Source organism: Schistocerca nitens, chromosome 2 (genome assembly GCF_023898315.1).
Source record: "Schistocerca nitens isolate TAMUIC-IGC-003100 chromosome 2, iqSchNite1.1, whole genome shotgun sequence".
NCBI classification, from domain to species: domain Eukaryota; kingdom Metazoa; phylum Arthropoda; class Insecta; order Orthoptera; family Acrididae; genus Schistocerca; species Schistocerca nitens.
Window position 1 is genome coordinate 1,106,171,418 of NC_064615.1, and position 19,888 is coordinate 1,106,191,305.

General features: G+C 43.2%; 1 protein-coding gene and 1 non-coding gene across 2 annotated transcripts in view; both read right to left on the reverse strand.

Annotated features, from left to right (window-relative positions):
* Positions 1-19,888, reverse strand: part of LOC126235575 (uncharacterized) — a 196,699-nt gene that overhangs the window by 145,449 nt on the left and 31,362 nt on the right. Inside the window, exon 4 of the mRNA XM_049944292.1 lies at positions 10,293-10,415. Coding sequence (XP_049800249.1) covers positions 10,293-10,415 — 123 coding nt within the window. The remainder of the gene's footprint in view (positions 1-10,292; positions 10,416-19,888) is intronic.
* Positions 11,597-11,670, reverse strand: Trnaa-ugc (transfer RNA alanine (anticodon UGC)). The gene has a single exon. It is a non-coding gene; the product is annotated as a tRNA-Ala (tRNA).

Here is a 19,888-nt window from a genome sequence, read left to right on the forward strand (position 1 = left end):
CGCCAGAAATGGCTGTACACTATTAATAAATTTGACTTCAAACAATCAAGGAGAAAAGCCTAATCACCATTACGCAAGAAGAACGTGAAAAAAAACAGAATACAGTTGTTCGAATATCGTCTGAACATATAAACTATCTGTTTCCCGACCTGACTCCATCCAGATGAAGTGAGAACTGAAAAACGTGATGGCAAAGGGTTCACATCATAGCCCATATTCTCTTCCATTCATTACATAAGATAGATATTTCAACTGCTTTACAAGACACTAAGTGAGTTGGTGCTCTGGGTTTCGATAGCATACATCCAGAATTCCATCTACACTGTGATAAATATGCTGAAACGTGAGTAGCCCAATTTTTTTCCAGCATTCTGCAAACAGAATCTATTACACGATTTATGACGAAGATCGTTGACGTCTTAAAACTATGTGAACCGACAACAAATCTCAAAGTTATAGTCCGATGTTCTTCTGAGTATAATGTACAAATAACTTGAGAGACTGCTGTATAGTAGATAGGTGTCGAGGTACTCAGAAAGATTCGTGTTGAACATGCCGGATTGGAACAAACCGAAGCTGTGTGGCGAAGTACTTCCACTGAGAACTTACATACAAGCTGGCTTCCAGAAACAACTAAAGACATTCGCTGTATTTATTGACATGCCTGCAGATTATCATACCGTGTGAAGACAGGGTCTATCAGCTGCACCGTGTAATATCCTGCACAACTTCTTAACAGTGAACAAAAGACCGTTTTCGATAAGTATAGGCAATACCAATAGTGATCTGAAGGTCATCGACAATGGCCTACCTCAAGGCTCAGTAGTAGCTCCGTACCATTATTTTAGATTGTATATTGCAGATACACCAGCTACTCAGTTCAGGGTATTTGGTTATTCTGATGACTAGGTGAGAACAACAAGCGTTAAGAATTCGAGATCACAGAAAATATATTAACAAAGGACCTAATTAAAATGTGGATCAACTGAACGTTAACAAAGCGGACTCCACTGCAATCATTTAAGTAATTTTATAGCCAGTCGAGACCTGGACATATTTTTCGAGAGTGATCGTCTGGCCCACAAGAAACCCGAGAAGAAAGAGTAATCTTCTCATCAATTATAAGAAAATATCCAACAACTAGCAGGTGCCAATTCATAGGGGCATCCTGCTGTCCAAAATAACAGGCATCGCCCCGGACATCTCCCACTGAGACCGAAACTTCAATCTCATTACGTTTGGACGCTGGAGTGGTATAATAATACTTCAGCAGAGCTGTAGAGCTTTCTCCACACCAACAACAAACCAAGAGAACCTCATCTGCCCTGGAGTACATGGAGTACAGATAAAAGGAAACGGACCAACCGAGGGAGATGTGGTGACCTACTATACAGATTGAGAAAGACTACCATTGCAGACTGCACCTGTGGTTTTCCAAGACAGACTGTCAGACAAATTATGGAAGAAAGCCCTCAAAAGTCGTACCCTGGACTTCTTGGACTCTACAGCATATAAGATAAATTATATAAATGATATGTCTGTAAATTTTTAAATAATGTACATGTTGAATTATATAGTATTTGTAGTTCTAAAGGGATGTGTAGTTGCCATACGATTAATAATAATCTGGCAGTGACTGGCGAAACGACTTCAAAATCATTAAACAAATATGAGCAAAAGGAAAGGTACAGTTACTTGTTCTTCCCGTGTTTGTGTATTACATCATATTATACTAGATGACAAATGTTATAGCATAGAACTGCTTAGCTATTCACTAATTGTCCTTTTATATAGTAACAAATACGCGATGTTTTAATAGGCCACATACTCGTATATGCAGAACTCTATATATGTTCAGAGAATTTCAGGTACACGTTCTGTATGTCGGTTTCCTTACAAGGGAACCTCCCCATCGCACCCCCCTCAGATTTAGTTATAAGTTGGCACAGTGGATAGGCCTTGGAACACTGATCACAGTTCAGTCGAGAAAACAGGAAGAAGTTGAATGGAACTATGAAAAAAATAAGGAAAATATACAAACTGACAAGTCAATCTGCAACATAAGCAACATCAAGGGTAGTGTGAGCTCAGGATCGCCGTGGTCCCGTGGTTAGCGTGCGCAGATGCGGGACAAAAGGTTCTTGGTTCAAGTCTTCCCTCTAGTGAAAATTTTACTTTATTTTCGCAAAGTTATGATCTGTCCGTTCGTTCATTGACGTCTGTGTTCACTATAATAAGTTTAGTGTCTGTGTTTTGCGACCGCACCGCAAAACCGTGCGATTAGTAGACGAAAGGACGTGCCTCTCCAATGGGAACCGAAAACATTTGATTGCATGGTCATAGGTCAACCGATTCCTCCACAGGAAAACACGTCTGATATATTCTATACGACACTGGTGACGGCATGTGCGTCACATGACAGGAATATGTTGTCGACCCACCTAACTTGTACACTTGGCGAATGGGTAAAAAGATTCTTCTACCTTGCCCTATTTAGGTTTTCTTGTGGATGTGATAATCACTCCCAGAAAAGTGATGAAAACATAGAGATTGTCACATAAACTGCAACAAATGAATGCAACAGTTTCACAGTCGCTCAGTTTTCCCTGTGCTCTGTCAAAACATATTTTTTTAATGTTTTCAAATTTTTCCGTATGTAGATCGTCAAATCCTGCATATGTCCAAGCAAATCTGAACATGTCCTGGAATTTTGGAGAGCGAAGTTGATTTTGTGTGAGTACCTGAACTTTTATAATTGTCTGAAAATAAAAAGTTCAAATTTTTACTCTAGTAAAGACTTGAACCAAGGACCTTTCGTTCCGCAGTTGCTCACGCTAACCACGGGACCACGGCGCTCTTGAGCTCACATTATCCTTGATACTGCCTATCTTCCACATGGACTATTCAGTTTGTATATTATGCTTATTTTTTTCCTAGTTCCACACAACTTCTTCCTGTTTTCTCAAGTGATATGTGTTCAGTTTTTCAAGGCCTATCCACTGTGCCAACTTATAACTAAATGTGAGGGGGGTGCGATGGGGAGGTTCCCTTGTTAGACATGAACTGCATGCAGTTTGTTTACACGTAAAACAATTATCTCTAGTTTTGTCTTTCTTGCACAATCCAGCTTGGCAAACTGTTCGTTTGGTACCTTTAGACCTTCTTTCGTCTACATCGTCTACCAGGTGTACAAGTATGAAACCGGAATTTCCCTATTGATGGTGCTAGCCAACATCGTAGGGCCCTCAGACCGCGTCTGTAGCGCCATCTGCTTCCTGTAACGGCTTACGACAAATGTCAGCACACAGTAAGCCAAGTTCCATATATCGGTATATGTTTCAAACCCTTAAACATGTCGAGTTTTGTGCCAACGAAATACAATTTGCTGACAGCATTGGGTTTATGTTATCATTTGAAGAAAACTGCTGCAGAATCGCATCGAATGCGTGACAAAGTTTTCGGCGAACATGCTCTTGGGAAAACACAGTGTTTCGAGTGGTTCAAAAAATTCAAAAGTGGTGATTTTGACATGAGAAACGACGAGCCCAGGAAACCACCGAAAAAGTTTGAAGACAACAAAATGAATGCCTTATTGGATGAAGATGATAAACTCAACAGGAACTCGCGGAACAATGAAAGCTATGGGAAAAGTGGAGAAAGTGGGAAAATGGGTTCCTCATGATCTGAATGAAGGGCAGCAAGCAACTCGAAAGACCACTTGTGAAATGCTGCTCGTCAGATACAAAAGAAAGTTGTTTCTCCATCGAATAGTGGCAAGTAATGAAAAATGTATCCTAAGCGTTGAAAATCATGGGTGAATCCAGGCAAAACCAAGTCGCTTTGGAAAGAAGACAATGCTCTATGTTTGGTGAGATCAGAAGGGTTTCATCTATTATGAGCTGCTAAAACTTGGCGAGACCGTTAACATTGGCGCTACCAACAGCAAATGATCGATTGAAATGGAGCATTACGTGAGAAACGTTCGGAATATGGAAAAAGGCAACATAAAGTCATATTGCTCCATGAGGAAGCCCCATCTCACAAAGCAAAACAGGCAAAAAAACGATCGAGGGTTCAATTGGGAAATACAAGGGCTTGCATAATATTCTCCAAACTTCGCTCCTTCCGATTATCTTATATTTGCATAATTGGGACACGCTCTTGCTGAACAAGTCTCCAATACGTGTGAAAAATTTCGAAAATGGCTCCCTGGCTGGTTCGCTTCAAAAGAACTGTTTTTTTGGGGTGGCATTTATAACCTTCCGGAGAAGTGGGAGAAATGTATAAACAGCAATGGAGATTATTCTGAATAAAATACTGTTTAGGTACTACATTTTTCATTTTGTCAAATGTTCAGTTTTACATTTTGAAGATGTAAAACAAGTTAACAACCGTTACATTACTTGGGAATTTTATCTAACTGAACATTTATGCAGCTTCTTTCAGACAGTTTCATTATAGATAACCGATCAACTCCATAAATTTAATATTGTCTGCAAATCATTAATATACAGCTTGATCAGCAAGGGCCGCAACACACTTCCCTAAAGCACACCTGAAGTTGCTCTACATCTGATGATGATTCTCCAGCTAAGATAAGATGCTGCGTTCTCCCTACCAGAAAACCCTCAATCCAGTCACGAATTCCACTTGATATCCCACATGATTGTACTTCTGACAACAAGCATAGGTGTGGTACTGAGCCAAATGTTTTCCGCAAATCAGGAAATATTGCATCTAACTGACTATATTGATCCAAAGCTTTCAATACCTCATGTGAGAAAATTGCAATTTGTGTTTCACATGATCGATGTTTTCAGAATCCATGCTGGATGGCATGGAGGAGCTCATTCTGTTCGAGATACCTCATTATGCTTAAGCTCTTAATATGTTCTAAGATTCTACAACAAATCGATGCCAATGATATTGAACGGTGGTTTTGTGGATCACTTCAATTACTTCTTCGAGGGGTCTACGGTAGATCATAGTTTAAGAGTAGGGAACTGATCCTCAGTGTCAGTTCCTGTATCACTCGCTACTGACTGGACAGTAATCTTGGTACCACTAACAGTCTTGGGTTGTGTGAAGGATAGTGTGACAGTATTCTGCTACGGTAGTCGCTCAAGGCTTCACGCGTTTCTCTCTTGGCGGCCAAACTTGTTTCATTCAGCATCTATCAAGCCATAGCCCTATATTTTGTTTAACACCTTTTCTTCCTATCGGCAGTGAAAGTGTATGGAGTCTAGAACAGCTGAGGGCGAGAAGAATTCCTGATTGTTATCACTAGTTCTTTTATAGCTTTCATTATAATAGAGCGTTGAGAGATCGTATAGTCGGTTATCAATTTGTTTAAGGTGTGGTCGTTGATCGCAGCCAAATCTTGAACGTTACTGAAAACATGTATGAGCCAACACCACGTCGTGGCTCTTATGCTACATTTGCGTGCCATTTGGTGTACACACCTTCGGCGAATTTGGTGTTATTATAGAAATTGGCTGTTTCTGGATTTTTTTTTTCCTGCAGCCGCATCGACTATTACTGCAGTCCACAGAACTATGACTGACCACATTTTTCTTAGTCTTCCCTTAGTAGCACTTGAATGATATACACTTTGTTCTTTTCTCACTGTGGTGGCACTTCGCCTCTAGTCCCGTACACAGTACCACCAACGCTTGCGTTTCAGTTCTTTTGACAACCTAATATAAGTTAAGAACGTGTCTGATGTATTCTCCACTATCGTAAGGTTCCGTCAGATGCAGCGTGTTATCTTCTTCCAAGCTAGTATCCTGTTACTTAAATCTCGTCTTGATTGCAAATTTTTTTATTCATATCACCGGTTTCGGTTCATTCAGAACATTATGAAATCACTGATTGCTGTTATCCCATAAGACATTATGTCTGTTTTTGCAAAGCTAGTATCCGTTGTTCTCTTTCATCTTTCCTCAAATAAGAAAAACCATTCAGGAAATACCTAATCTTAGTTTCTATTACCAACCAGTCATTTATTTTCAGCTTCCAGTGGCCACGACTGTGATAGCGATCCAGTACAGCTACCAGTTGAACTGTTACTGACACCAAACAGGTGCTCAATGGAAATTTGTGGTAAGTTCCTATGGGACAAAACCGATGAGGTCGTAGGTCCCTAGGCTTACACACTATTTAATGTAACTTACACTAACTTACGCTAAGGACAACACACACACCCATGCCCGAGGGAGGACTCGAACCTCCGACGGGGATAACCGCGCGAACCGTGGCGTGGCGCCTGAGACGACGCGCGATGTTGCATGAAGTTCATCATTGTCATCTAAAAAAGCGGTAAATGAACCCGGTAAAATGCATTTCTGTGAGACGTTGTCCATTAAACACGATCGGGGGTCAATTAAAACAATTAAGGAAAATGAAACATACCCTTAAACAATTAAAATTCATAAAATCCGTAGAGTAGACTATTTTATGGAGCACCCTGCAGTGGCACCTCTGTAGGAGATGGTGTGTGTGTGTGTGTGGTGATGCGGTAGGTGGTGCGGAACCAGTGTCGACGCTATGAACAATTTAACAATATCTTCATTTTATGTTCAAGTCTACATGAAGCAGGCACGTCTCTCCTGGTGAGCTCTGAATGGAGCAGCTGGTGTCGGCTGCTAGGACGGCGTCCGCCGACGTTGCGTCAGTACTTCGGCCCATTGGCGAATGCAAGGCCACGGCCAGCCGCGACACACCAGGCGGCGGTCCCACTGCTCTCTCCTCCCAGGTGGCAGAGGCTGCTGTTGGCGGGTCTCGACCCGCGTCTCTCGAATAGGAAGCGGACGGAGACTGGTGTTGTGACGCCGAGTCCGTCCCTGGGCCACAGCTTCGACGGCAACAGGTCGGTGGGGCTGTGGCAGCAAAGTTCCTAGAAGGACCCGGTGCGGCGGCAGACGCAGCCTGGCATCGAACCGGAGGCTCCTGATGACGCTGCCCAGTCGTCTCGCGGACCTGCGGTGCTCCGCCGTCGTGTTGCGGCTGGCTACTCAGCAGTGGCCGACTCACCGATTCGAATGACGCCCTGTCCCCAAATTCATTATATTCCATTACTGGCCATTTGTTTCTCTAAAACGTTGTCTCTTGTCACGTCACCCATCGCAAAGAATGTCGCTCGAGTGGGGTGGAAACGACCCCCATACTACATCGTTCTTTGCTGTGCAGGGCAGTCTACTGCTATGCTCAGCTACCCTCGCTACACACCTCAACTGCGCACCTGTTGTTGAGCCCTACATGTCGACATGGCGCTTCCGACAGCCAGTGCTGTTAACCACAGTACTCCGCGCCGGCCTCCACGCTACATTCAGTCACTTACATTAAAAATTAATGTCACTAGTACCAGGGCTCTCCGACATTGGAATAGCATCCCAGCATGAACATCAAGAGCTCAGATGGAAACCCAGTTCTAAGCAAAGAAGGGAAAGCAGAAAGGTGGAAGGAGTATATAGAGGGTCTATACAAGGGCGATGTACTTGAGGACAATATTATGGAAATGGAAGAGGATGTAGATGAAGATGAAGATGAAATGGGAGATACGATACTGCGTGAAGAGTTTGACAGAGCACTGAAAGACCTGAGTCGAATTAAGGCCCCCCGAGTAGACAACATTCCATTGGAACTACTGACGGCCTTGGGAGAGCCAGTCCTGACAAAACTCTACCATCTGGTGAGCAAGATGTATGAAACAGACGAAATACCCTCAGACTACAAGAAGAATATAATAATTCCAATCCCAAAGGAAGCAGGTGTTGACAGATGTGAGAATTACCGAACAATCAGTTTAATAAGCCACAGCTGCAAAATACTAACACGAATTCTTTACAGACGAATGGAAAAACTAGTAGAAGCCGACCTCGGGGAAGATCAGTTTGGATTCCGTAGAAATACTGGAACACGTGAGGCAATACTGACCTTACGACTTATCTTAGAAGAAAGATTAAGGAAAGGCAAACCTACGTTTCTAGCATTTCTAGACTTAGAGAAAGCTTTTGACAATGTTGACTGGAATACTCTCTTTCAAATTCTAAAGGTGGCAGGGGTAAAATATAGGGAGCGAAAGGCTATTTACAATTTGTACAGAAACCAGATGGCAGTTATAAGAGTCGAGGGACATGAAAGGGAAGCAGTGGTTGGGAAGGGAGTAAGACAGGGTTGTAGCCTCTCCCCGATGTTATTCAATCTGTATATTGAGCAAGCAGTAAAGGAAACAAAAGAAAAATTCGGAGTAGGTATTAAAATCCGTGGAGAAGAAATAAAAACTTTGAGGTTCGCCGATGACATTGCAGTTCTGTCAGAGACAGCAAAGGACTTGGAAGAGCAGTTGAACGGAATGGATGGTGTCTTGAAGGGAGGATATAAGATGAACACCAACAAAAGCAAAACGAGGATAATGGGGATGTAGTCGAATTAAGTCGGGTGATGTTGAGGGTATTAGATTAGGAAATGAGACACTTAAAGTAGTAAAGGAGTTCTGCTATTTGGGGAGCAAAATAACTGATGATGGTCGAAGTAGAGAGGATATAAAATGTAGATTGGCAATGGCAAGGAAAGCGTTTCTGAAGAAGAGAAATTTGTTAACATCGAGTATAGATTTAAGTGTCAGGAAGTCTTTTCTGAAAGTATTTGTATGGAGTGTAGCCATGTATGGAAGTGAAACATGGACGATAAATAGTTTTGACAAGAAGAGAAATGTGGTGCTACAGAAGAATGCTGAAGATTAGATGGGTAGATCACATAACTAATGAGGAGGTACTGAATAGGATTGGGGAGAAGAGGAGTTTGTGGCACAACTTGACCAGAAGAAGGGATCGGTTGGTAGGACATGTTCTGAGGCATCAAGGGATCACCAATTTTGTATTGGAGGGCTGTGTGGAGGGTAAAACTCGTAGGGGGAGACCAAGAGATGCATACACGAAACAGATTCAGAAGGATGTAGGTTGCAGTAGGTACTGGGAGATGAAGAAGCTTGCACAGGATAGAGTAGCATGGAGAGCTGCATCAAACCAGTCTCAGGACTGAAGACCACAACAACAACAACACATTGGACGTAATGGGGAAGTGCTGTACTACATGTGATCATACTTCGTGCAGCTATGTTGACCATATGCTGTGGTGCTGTAATGGTCAGCAGATCTGCCTAGTCAGCGAGAAGACACGGGTTCGAGCCCCGGCCGCAGCACAAATTCTAATTCACTTCTTCAGTTTCCACCGCTATCGTAGATAAATTAGAGACTTAATTGTCTCAGGGAAAATTTAATTTAAGATCTATACGAAAGAAATTCGCATATCAGAATGAAAAAGAGATCAATTGACCTCTGCCAGTCGTTCTCCTGTTAAGGCAGTGAACACGTTTCTCACAACTTTAGCCCAAGCAACAGTGGCAGCTCCACAGTCGCGCTCACCTGTTACCACAGCAACTTGAGGGCAGTTTCCACCGTGCTAAGGGCCAATGTCCTGTACGGATGAATCGTGGAAGGCAGTGGAGCAAGGACTGGGGTAGATCTTGGCCTCATATTCTGTTCTACAGGATTATCCATAAGTCCTTCTTGGGTTTCAGAAGACAGATGCAGAAAAACTACAAGACACAGAAAGACAGACACACTTCTGAGGACAGACCATCTCTCCAAGATTTTAAACCAAAATACAGCTGCTCAGTATGTCGATCATTTCTAACGCAGCAAATGTCGATACGTTCATTTAGTTCAATGAACTCACTGACGTGAACAGCCTGGTAAGGCGTGACGGCAGTACGATTCAGACAACTGTTCATCGTGTTGCTTACATGCAGGCGCAAACAAAATCGATTTCGTAGATTTTATAAAATGTTTAATAGGCGACCGATCAGGATGGCATAAACTGAAAAATTTTCTGAATTAGGACCACACGACTTTTTGATGTTTCTGCTCCTTTCGTGTTAAAAAAAAAACTTTTTTAGTGGTTACAAAATCATTGGAAGCTGCTCACAGGTCATCTCCCACAAAATATATAGTTGCACGCTTCATACAGGAAAGACATTTTCGGCGTTTGTTTCTTTTCCTATTTTTATGACATGATGCATATAAAGCATAGACTTGGAAATAGCAGCACCTGTCAGATACTGTTGGAATGAAAAAAAGAATGTTAACGACTGGTAAGATCCTCATTCTAATATGTGTGAGGTGGTCGTGAAGGATCAAGAAATACAGGCTTGTGGGTGGCGTACGCAGCATGCGGAAAGCGGGGACTGGCAAAGGGTTACGGTTCTATGCGGTGCTCGGCGCTCGGCTTACCTTTGACCCAGACGGGACTGGACGGCGGGTTGGAGTCGACGTCACACTTGAGGGAGACTGCCATGCCCTCTAGCAGCGGGAAGCCGAAGCCGGGCGTGCGGCTGATGGCGAAGGACGGGCTGTCTGCAACAGCAAGGCGGCAGGCGTCAGCTGAGGCGTGTGCCCTGCGCTGGCGGGAGCATCATCGCCCGCCACGAAATCAACTGCCCACATGAGGGGTGGATAGGCTGATATATTACAGTCAAGCGCCAAAAAATCACGTATAGGCTTGCGTTTTCAAATACAAAGATATGTAAATAGGCAGAATGCGGCGCTGCGGTCGGCAACTCCTACATGCAACATTGTCTGGTGCAGTTGTTAGATCGATTACTGCTGCTACAATGGCAGGCAATCAAGATTTAAGTGAGTATGAATGTGGTGTAATAGTCGGCGTACGAGCTATGGGACACAGAATCTCCGAGGTAGAGATGAAGTGAGGATTTTCCCGTACGACCATTTCACGAGTGTACCGTGAATATCAGGAAGACGGTAAAATACCAAATCTCCGACATCGCTGCGACCGGAAAAAGATCCTGCAAGAACGGGACCAGTGACGACTGGAGAGAATCGTTCAGCGTGACAAAAGTGGTAACATTCCACAAACTGCTGCACGTTTCAATGTTGGGCCATCAACAAGTGTCAGCGTACGAACCATTTAAGGAAACATCATCGATATGGGCTTTCGGAGCCGAAGGCTCATTCGTGCGCGCTTGATGGCTGCACGATGTAAGGCTTTAAGCCTCGTCGGGGTCCGTCAACACCGACACTGGACTGTTGATGACCGGAAACATATTGCCTGCTTGGACGAGTCTCGTTTCAGATTGCATCGAGTGGACGGACATGTAAGGGTATGGAGACAACCTCATCAATGCATGCACCGTGCATGTTAGAAAGGTACTGTTCAAGTTGTGGTGGTTTTGGGCGAGTGCAGTTGCAGTGATATGAGACCCATGATACTGCTAGATACGACTCTGACAAGAGACACGTATGTAAGTATGCTGTCTGATCACCTGCATCCATTCACGTCTATTGTGAATTCCGACTTATTTGGGCAATTCCAGCAGGACAATACGACACCCCACACGTCCAGAATTGCTACAGAATGGAACCAGGAACACTCATCTGAGTTTAAACACTTCCACTGGCCACCAATCTCTCCAGACATGAACATTGTTGAACATATCTGGAAAGAAATTATAATTAAATGGACACCCTAGCTGCAACCAGGCGTTCATATACTTCATTGGGGACATGTTGAAAATGTGTGCCTCGACAGGGACTCGAACCCGGGATCTCCTGCTTGCATGGCAGACGCTCTATCCATCTGAGCCACCGAGGCCACAGAGAATAGTTCGCCTGCAGGGACTTATCCCTTGCACGTTCTCCGTGAGACGCACATTCCCAATATCTCCACACTACTACATTCGTAGTGCGCCTAATAGATGTTTGCCCATCATACTCATTACCCGTGGCAGATTAATCTATCAAGTTCCGTACGAGTTCGGGCATAGCGTGTGCGTTCGCACAAGAAGGTCAATGGCCGGGAAGCCATATTTTAACTATGTATGACGGTAGTATCTGTTCCCGAAAGAACAGTTACCTTAGATGACCATTGGTCATGGTAGATTAATCTGCCACGTGTAATGATTATGATGGGCAAACCTATTAGGCGCACTACGAATGTAGTAGTGTGGACATGTTGGGAATGTGGGTGTCACGGGCAGCGTGGAAGGGATAAGTCCCTGCAGGCGCACTATTCTCTGTGCCCTCGGTGGCTCAGATGGATAGAACGTCTGCCATGTAAGCAGGAGATCCCGGGTTAGAGTTCCGGTCGGGGCACACATTTTCAACATGTCTCCAATGAAGTACATCAACGCCTGGTTGCTGCTAGGGTGTCCATTTAATCATCATTTCATTCTAGCAAAGGTGCATGGTCATCTACGGTAACTGTTCTTTCGGGATCAGATACTATCGTCACATATCTGGGAAGCCTTGCAACGTGATGTACACACTAGATCTCCACCCCGTCGTACTGTTATCGATTTATGGACAGCCTTGCACGATTCCTGGTGTCAGTTCCCTCCAGCACTACTTCAGACGGTAGTCGAGTCCATGCTACGTCGTGTTGCTGCACTTCTGCTTGCTCCCGGGGTCCGTACACGATATTAGGCAGGTGTAACAGTTTCTTTGGCTCTTCAGGGTATTATCCCAGATAATTAACTAAATTTCACGTTTGACTCTTACATTCTGTGGACGCCCAGCCACAAGGCTCTGTAATTTTCAGACTTGTTGATTCGACTTAAATGTTAAGTGTCAGTCACAAGGACTGAGAATGACGCAAATGTATGATTTCAGAGTGCAACATAACGAGTGACATTCTCAGCTTATTATCTTATCAGAAGCCAAAGGAAACCAGTTGTGGGAACTTCTTTCATTTGCGGGTCACCTATGCCGTCTATAAGGCGAAGTTCCATTGAGTAGATACATCTCACAGACTGAAATTACAACTGCCTTCGCTAACATTTGACACTGCACTGTAAAGGAAGTCTCTCAGTCTTATTTCCTTTTGTTTCTGGTCTTATACAAACGTACGTACATGAAGTGGAAACGAAATGTAAACTGTAAAGGAAGTCTCTCAGTCTTATTTCCTTTTGTTTCTGGTTTTATATAAACATACGTACATGAAGTGGAAACGAAATGTAAACTGTAAAGGAAGCCTCTCAGACTTATTTCCTTTTGTTTCTGGTCTTATATAAACATACGTACATGAAGTGGAAACGAAATGTAAACTGTAAAGGAAGCCTCTCAGTCTTATTTCCTTTTGTTTCTGGTCTTATATAAACGTACGTACATGAAGTGGAAACGAAATGTAAACTGTAAAGGAAGCCTCTCAGTCTTATTTCCTTTTGTTTCTGGTCTTATATAAACATACGTACATGAAGTGGAAACGAAATGTAAACTGTAAAGGAAGCCTCTCAGTCTTATTTCCTTTTGTTTCTGGTCTTATATAAACGTACGTACATGAAGTGGAAACGAAATGTAAACTGTAAAGGAAGCCTCTCAGTCTTATTTCCTTTTGTTTCTGGTCTTATATAAACATACGTACATGAAGTGGAAACGAAATGTAAACTGTAAAGGAAGCCTCTCAGTCTTATTTCCTTTTGTTTCTGGTCTTATATAAACGTACGTACATGAAGTGGAAACGAAATGTAAACTGTAAAGGAAGCCTCTCAGTCTTATTTCCTTTTGTTTCTGGTCTTATATAAACGTACGTACATGAAGTGGAAACGAAATGTAAACTGTAAAGGAAGCCTCTCAGTCTTATTTCCTTTTGTTTCTGGTCTTATATAAACGTACGTACATGAAGTGGAAACGAAATGTAAACTGTAAAGGAAGCCTCTCAGTCTTATTTCCTTTTGTTTCTGGTCTTATATAAACGTACGTACATGAAGTGGAAACGAAATGTAAACTGTAAAGGAAGCCTCTCAGTCTTATTTCCTTTTGTTTCTGGTCTTATATAAACGTACGTACATGAAGTGGAAACGAAATGTAAACTGTAAAGGAAGCCTCTCAGTCTTATTTCCTTTTGTTTCTGGTCTTATATAAACGTACGTACATGAAGTGGAAACGAAATGTAAACTGTAAAGGAAGCCTCTCAGTCTTATTTCCTTTTGTTTCTGGTCTTATATAAACGTACGTACATGAAGTGGAAACGAAATGTAAACTGTAAAGGAAGCCTCTCAGTCTTATTTCCTTTTGTTTCTGGTCTTATATAAACGTACGTACATGTAGTGGAAACGAAATGTAAACTGTAAAGGAAGCCTCTCAGTCTTATTTCCTTTTGTTTCTGGTCTTATATAAACGTACGTACATGAAGTGGAAACGAAATGTAAACTGTTTTGATCAACAGCGTCAGATGAACAGACATGCTTCATCTATGCAGATGATTGTGCTATCACCGCCCAAGCCCGCTGCTTTGAAACTGTTGAAGAGAATCTGTTCAAAGCATTGAGAGAACTGTCGGATTACTACGGGGAAAACCAGTTGAGACCAAATCCTGGAAAAACACAGATTTGCGCTTTCAATCTTAAAAACCGGCAGGCAGCTAGAGCCCTCAAAATCACCTGGGAATAAACATCACTAGAACACTGTACGTATCCCAAATACCTAGGGGTCACCCTTGACCGCACATTAACATATAAGAGGCACTGCCTAAATACCAAGCAAAAATGGCAACCGGGAAGAATGTAAGAGCAATATGACTAAATGGGGTTTCCTAGAGGATCCGCCACTCCGTGAGTGTGGAGCAACGCAGACGACCTTCCATTCAAGTGTACCCAATATCCAGCAACATGCACAACAGAAGATCAGCTGCATGTAACGCCAAATGCAATAAAGGTCGATAACTTCCGGGTGGCAAAAGTGTTAATAATTGTCTTGTAAATACATATACATACGACATGAAAAATATTGTACATTATTTTATATATCGTAAATGCTTCTGACATGAATAAATAAATAAATAAACAAATAAATTCTAACCGAGGAAGAGAGACATCAACCAACAACGATTACTGTTACAATTTGTAGCACGTACAGTACTCGACGTAAATATTTCGTTAAGATGCGACAGATGATGCTGCACGTGTTCTATGAGAAAACTGAGGGAACCTAGTATCGTGTCTGGGGTTTTTGGTAATGCAGATTACTCGTGGCGAGTTCCAAGGACGGCGCTAATTATCCGCCGTCCTGCACCAAACAGAAGCTCAAGGTAACAAACGGAAAAAAGAAATATGTCGCATTTCCACTCTGCGCCGTTCAGACTCCTACCCATTTTATTTGTCGACAGTAGTCGTTATGTGTGACGGAGCGCCACGCCGGTGTACCAGATGGCGTGCGCGGGGAGCTCTGTGGGGTGTGCGAGGAGAGTCTCAAAACGGCTAGTGGGGGTAGCTGCGGAGTGAGGGCTCAGCTATGGAGCAGGAATTGAGCCGTCGTACTGACTGCAAGTGCGGTGAGCCACGGTCAGCCGTTGACAAGTGGCTGTGTGAGTGGATTTTGTGTTGTTAGCCTGCGTGGAGTGACACCAAGTCACGCGCATGGTTACTGGGATGTGCCGTGGGGTTCTGGCCCTTGGCATGCCATGCTCTGAGTTTCATGCACTTTGATGTCAACCGCCTCTGCCAGGAAAACACATGTATTAACCCACCTGATCATTATGCCGAGACTGCAGCTATTTTGTTGAGCACCATGGTGCTGCATTATTTATGTGATGTGGTGGCATGTGACTCAGTTTTTACAATGACTGTAAATGCCACATAAGTAGTTTGTTCGACTCTATTATAGGAAATGCTAAAAATTGAAATAGTAATTTCTTATGTTCATATTTGTGATCTGGAGGAAGTTACCAGTTTGGATAAATGCAATGCAAGGTGTATGCATGGTAGGACGTTTTGTATTTTGCAGCGAACACTTGAATATGAATTGAACCCAAGCCCCTGAGCGAATGTTCTCAATGTTCGCTTCAGTAAAAGCGATCGAAGTAGATTGGCCTTTATCACTTTGTAAAGCAAAGTTGTTTCAACCTTGGGTATCGTTATTTTTAAGAAATATTTAGCTCACTATATTGGGAAAATTGACTAGAAGATCCCGATAGCGTAGAAAAGTGCATGTGATTCTTATGTTGTGCAGATCATGTGCAGTCTGAATCGGATTCTTGAGTCATTATGGTGCATTGTAATGGTGGTTTAATACATGCTGAATTAGGTAGTTTAATCCACAAACGGTAGCTTGCCGCTGAAAGCCTGTTATATGACATTTGTCACTGAACTGTGGTTAACCAATTCGGTACAGTAACTCCACAGATAGCAAGTGCAGTTCCGAATTCCTTGTAGCTGTTAAACCACAATTACTTATATATTCTGAGGTTTACCCATTTTTAAAATTTTGTAGTACACTCATTGTTACCAGTAGCATTCAAAATACAGTATTTATTCTGACGGTAGCTCATTATTAAATACTTGTAATACCTTCAGTGTTACCATTACCGTTCAAACTACAGTCCTCCTACAATTATATTGGAATTTTATTAAAGAGATTAGCCTTACAATGTCAAGATTGAAGTTATACATGGCCATTTATGTCAGGGCTGAACTTAGTAAATTTAGATATATTTACATGACTTTTCTGTCACGCCACAGTTTAAGACTTTAAAGCTTTTTAGTTTTCTGGTAAAAGAAGGGTTTTTTGTCTGTGTATGTTTGAAATCTAAGTTTAGTTTTTAGTCTGTTGTATTAATTTGATTGTAACTGCCCTACTACTCGCTCCTGTGGGTCGTGTTGGGTGATACTGCTGTGACTGTCTGTGGTGGCGCCTATTTAAAGATTCTTGTTCTGAATTTGATATTGTATTCCATTTGAAAACGTTTACAATCAAGGTACAAGTAAATTGATTAGAAGTAGTGTGTAGAATGACCATTGCTTTTTGAAATTTGTTATTTAATGTGGACGGTATTTGAAAAATTACATTGTTTTACTTGTATCGGCCTGGCCCTCCCGTCCAACAGCTAATCATATTGACGACACGGTGGCATAACATACCACTCTCGAAATTCACAGCCTGGAGCTGAGGATGTCCCATCGTCCGCCACACAAGTGAGACGCAAACAAGGGACATGATTTTAGTTGGAAGGCTATGGCAGTGACCGACCAAGTCTGTGAACCTTGCGCTGGATGAAAGTGGGGCAGCAGCCAGGAAAGGACGACTGGCCACGAGAAGGTGTCTCCCAATCGCCGCCAACCACCACAGACAGTTCCCTTGCCCGTCAGCTGCCAATGGCTCTACTTCCCAGACCACCACTAGCCACTAAGAAGGCGAGCACATCGTTCGTTTGATGTATATTTTTACGAGCTTCAAACTAGAGCGACTGCAGTAATGGATAGGAACTGCAATTGCTGTGAACAGATGCGAGCTGAGTTGGCGACCCTTCGCTCACAGCTCCAGGCTACATTGGTTTCCGTCACACACCTTCAAGCTGCTGCCAAGGGGCATCACTGTGCGGATGCGAGAGACGTCGACCAGGTCCCACGTGTCCCCCGTTCGGTCCACTGCTGTGGCACCTCTTGGTTCTGCCTGCACTGAGGTTGACCCCTCAGCCCTGGTCGAGTGGGAGATCATTCCAAAGTCTGGCAGGCAGCGAAAAACTTTCCGAGGGTCCGATCGTAGGGCCTCCCTGGTTCGTTTGACGAATAGGCTTCGGGTGTTATCTGTAGCTGACAATGCTTCTGAGCCGGATGCAGTCGTCCACCTGTTCCAGAGGAAGCCTCTCGGCCCGCAAGGTCTGGGCGTTCACAGAGGGTGGGTTTGCTGGTAGTTGAGAGCTTCAAAGTTAGGCGCGTAATTGGGCCCCTTACTAACATGGCTGCCAAGGAGGGGAAGGAAGGAAGCACTTCATCTGCATACAGGGGAGAGTCATCGAAGATGTGGAAAGGCTCCTTCCGGATGCCATGAAAAGTACATTGTGCGGGGAAATTGTAGGTCGTGGCTCGTATCAGTACCAATGACGTGTGTTGTTTGGATCTGAGGAGATTCTCTATGGTTTTGGGCGGCTAGCGGAAATGTTAAAGACTGCCAGTCTTGCTTGACGGATTAAGGCTGAGCTCACCATCTGCAGCATCGTCGATAGAACCAACTGTGGTCCTTTGGAGGGTCTGAATCAGAGGCTCAGGCGGTTCTGTGAGCGAGTAGCCTGCAGATTCCTTGACTTGTGCTATCGGGTGGTGGATTTCCGGCTTCCGCTTAATAGGTCAGGAGTCCACTACACAAAGGAAGCGGCTAAATTGGTTGCAAGGAGTGTGTGGAAGGGACTGGGAGGTTTTTTAGGTTAGAGGGCCTCAGGGAACCACAGAAAGGGCGTCCATCTAAAAGTGGGCAGGTAAAACACAGTAAATTAGTTCTAGAAACGATCAGAATTGCAGTTGTAAATTGTCGTAGCTGTATTAGGAATGAAACAGAGCTTCAAGCCCTAATAGAATGCACTGAAGCTCCAATACTTATAGGTACAGAAAGCTGGCTAAAGACCGGAATAAGTTCAGCAGAAATATTTTCTAACGGTCTAACAGTGTTCAGAAAGGATAGATTAAATACAATTGGTGGTCGAGTATTCATTGCTGTCAGAAGAAGTTTGCTTTGCAGTGAAACTGAAGTAGATATTTCCTGCGAAACAGTATGGGTAGAGGTTATACTTGACAATCGGACCAAACTATTAACTGTGTCGTTTACCGAACCACGACTCAGAGATATAGTAGCTGAGCAGTTCAAAGAAAACTTGAGTCTTATTTCAAATAGGTACCCATTCATACAAGTATAGCCGGTGGTGACTTTAATCTACCCTCCATACGCTGGAAAAATTATACGTTTAAAGCCAGTGGCAGTTATAAAACTTCATCCGAAATTGTACTGAATGCTTTCTCAGAAAATTATTTTCAACAATTAGTTCACGAGCCCACTCGAAGCGTAAATGGTTGCAAAAGCATACTTGACCTCTTAGCAACAAATAATCCAGGACAAATAGTGAGTATCGTGTGGAATACAAGGAATAGCGACCACAATGCAGTTGCTGCTAGGCTGAATACCGTAACTCCTACAACCATCAAAAAGAAACGCAAAGTATTTCTATTTAGAAAAGCTGATAAAAATGCTCTTAACGCCTTTTCAAGAGACAGTCTGCACTCCTTCCGATCTGATCACGTAAGAGTAGAAAAGTTGTAGAATGATTTCAAAGAGGTAGTATCGACAGCAGTTGACAGATATATACCAAATAAATTAATAAGTGATGGTACTGATCGCCCATGGTACACTAAACGCGTCAGATCGCTGTTGTAGAAGCTGCGAAAAAGTCATACCAAATTTAAAAGAACGCAAAATCCCCAAGACAGGCAGGGTTTTGCAGAAGTTTGAAATATAGTGCGTACTTCAGTGCGAGATGGTTTCAATAATTTCCACAACGAAACTCTCTCTCGAAATCTGTCAGAAAACCCAAAGAGATTGTGGTCATACTTATAGCACACCAGTGACAAGACGCAATCAATACCTTCACTGCGCGATAACAACGGTAAAGTCAGTGATGACAGTGCCTCTAAAGCAGAGTTATTAAACACGATTTTTCGAAACACCTTCACCAAAGAAGACTAAATGTTCCTGAATTCCAATGAAGGACAACTGCCAAGATGAGAAATACACTCCTGGAAATTGAAATAAGAACACCGTGAATTCATTGTCCCAGGAAGGGGAAACTTTATTGACACATTCCTGGGGTCAGATACAGCACATGATCACACTGACAGAACCACAGGCACATAGACACAGGCAACAGAGCATGCACAATGTCGGCACTAGTACAGTGTAAATCCACCTTTCGCAGCAATGCAGGCTGCTATTCTCCCATGGAGACGATCGTAGAGATGCTGGATGTAGTCCTGTGGAACGGCTTGCCATGCCATTTCCACCTGGCGCCTCAGTTGGACCAGCGTTCGTGCTGGACGTGCAGACCGTGTGAG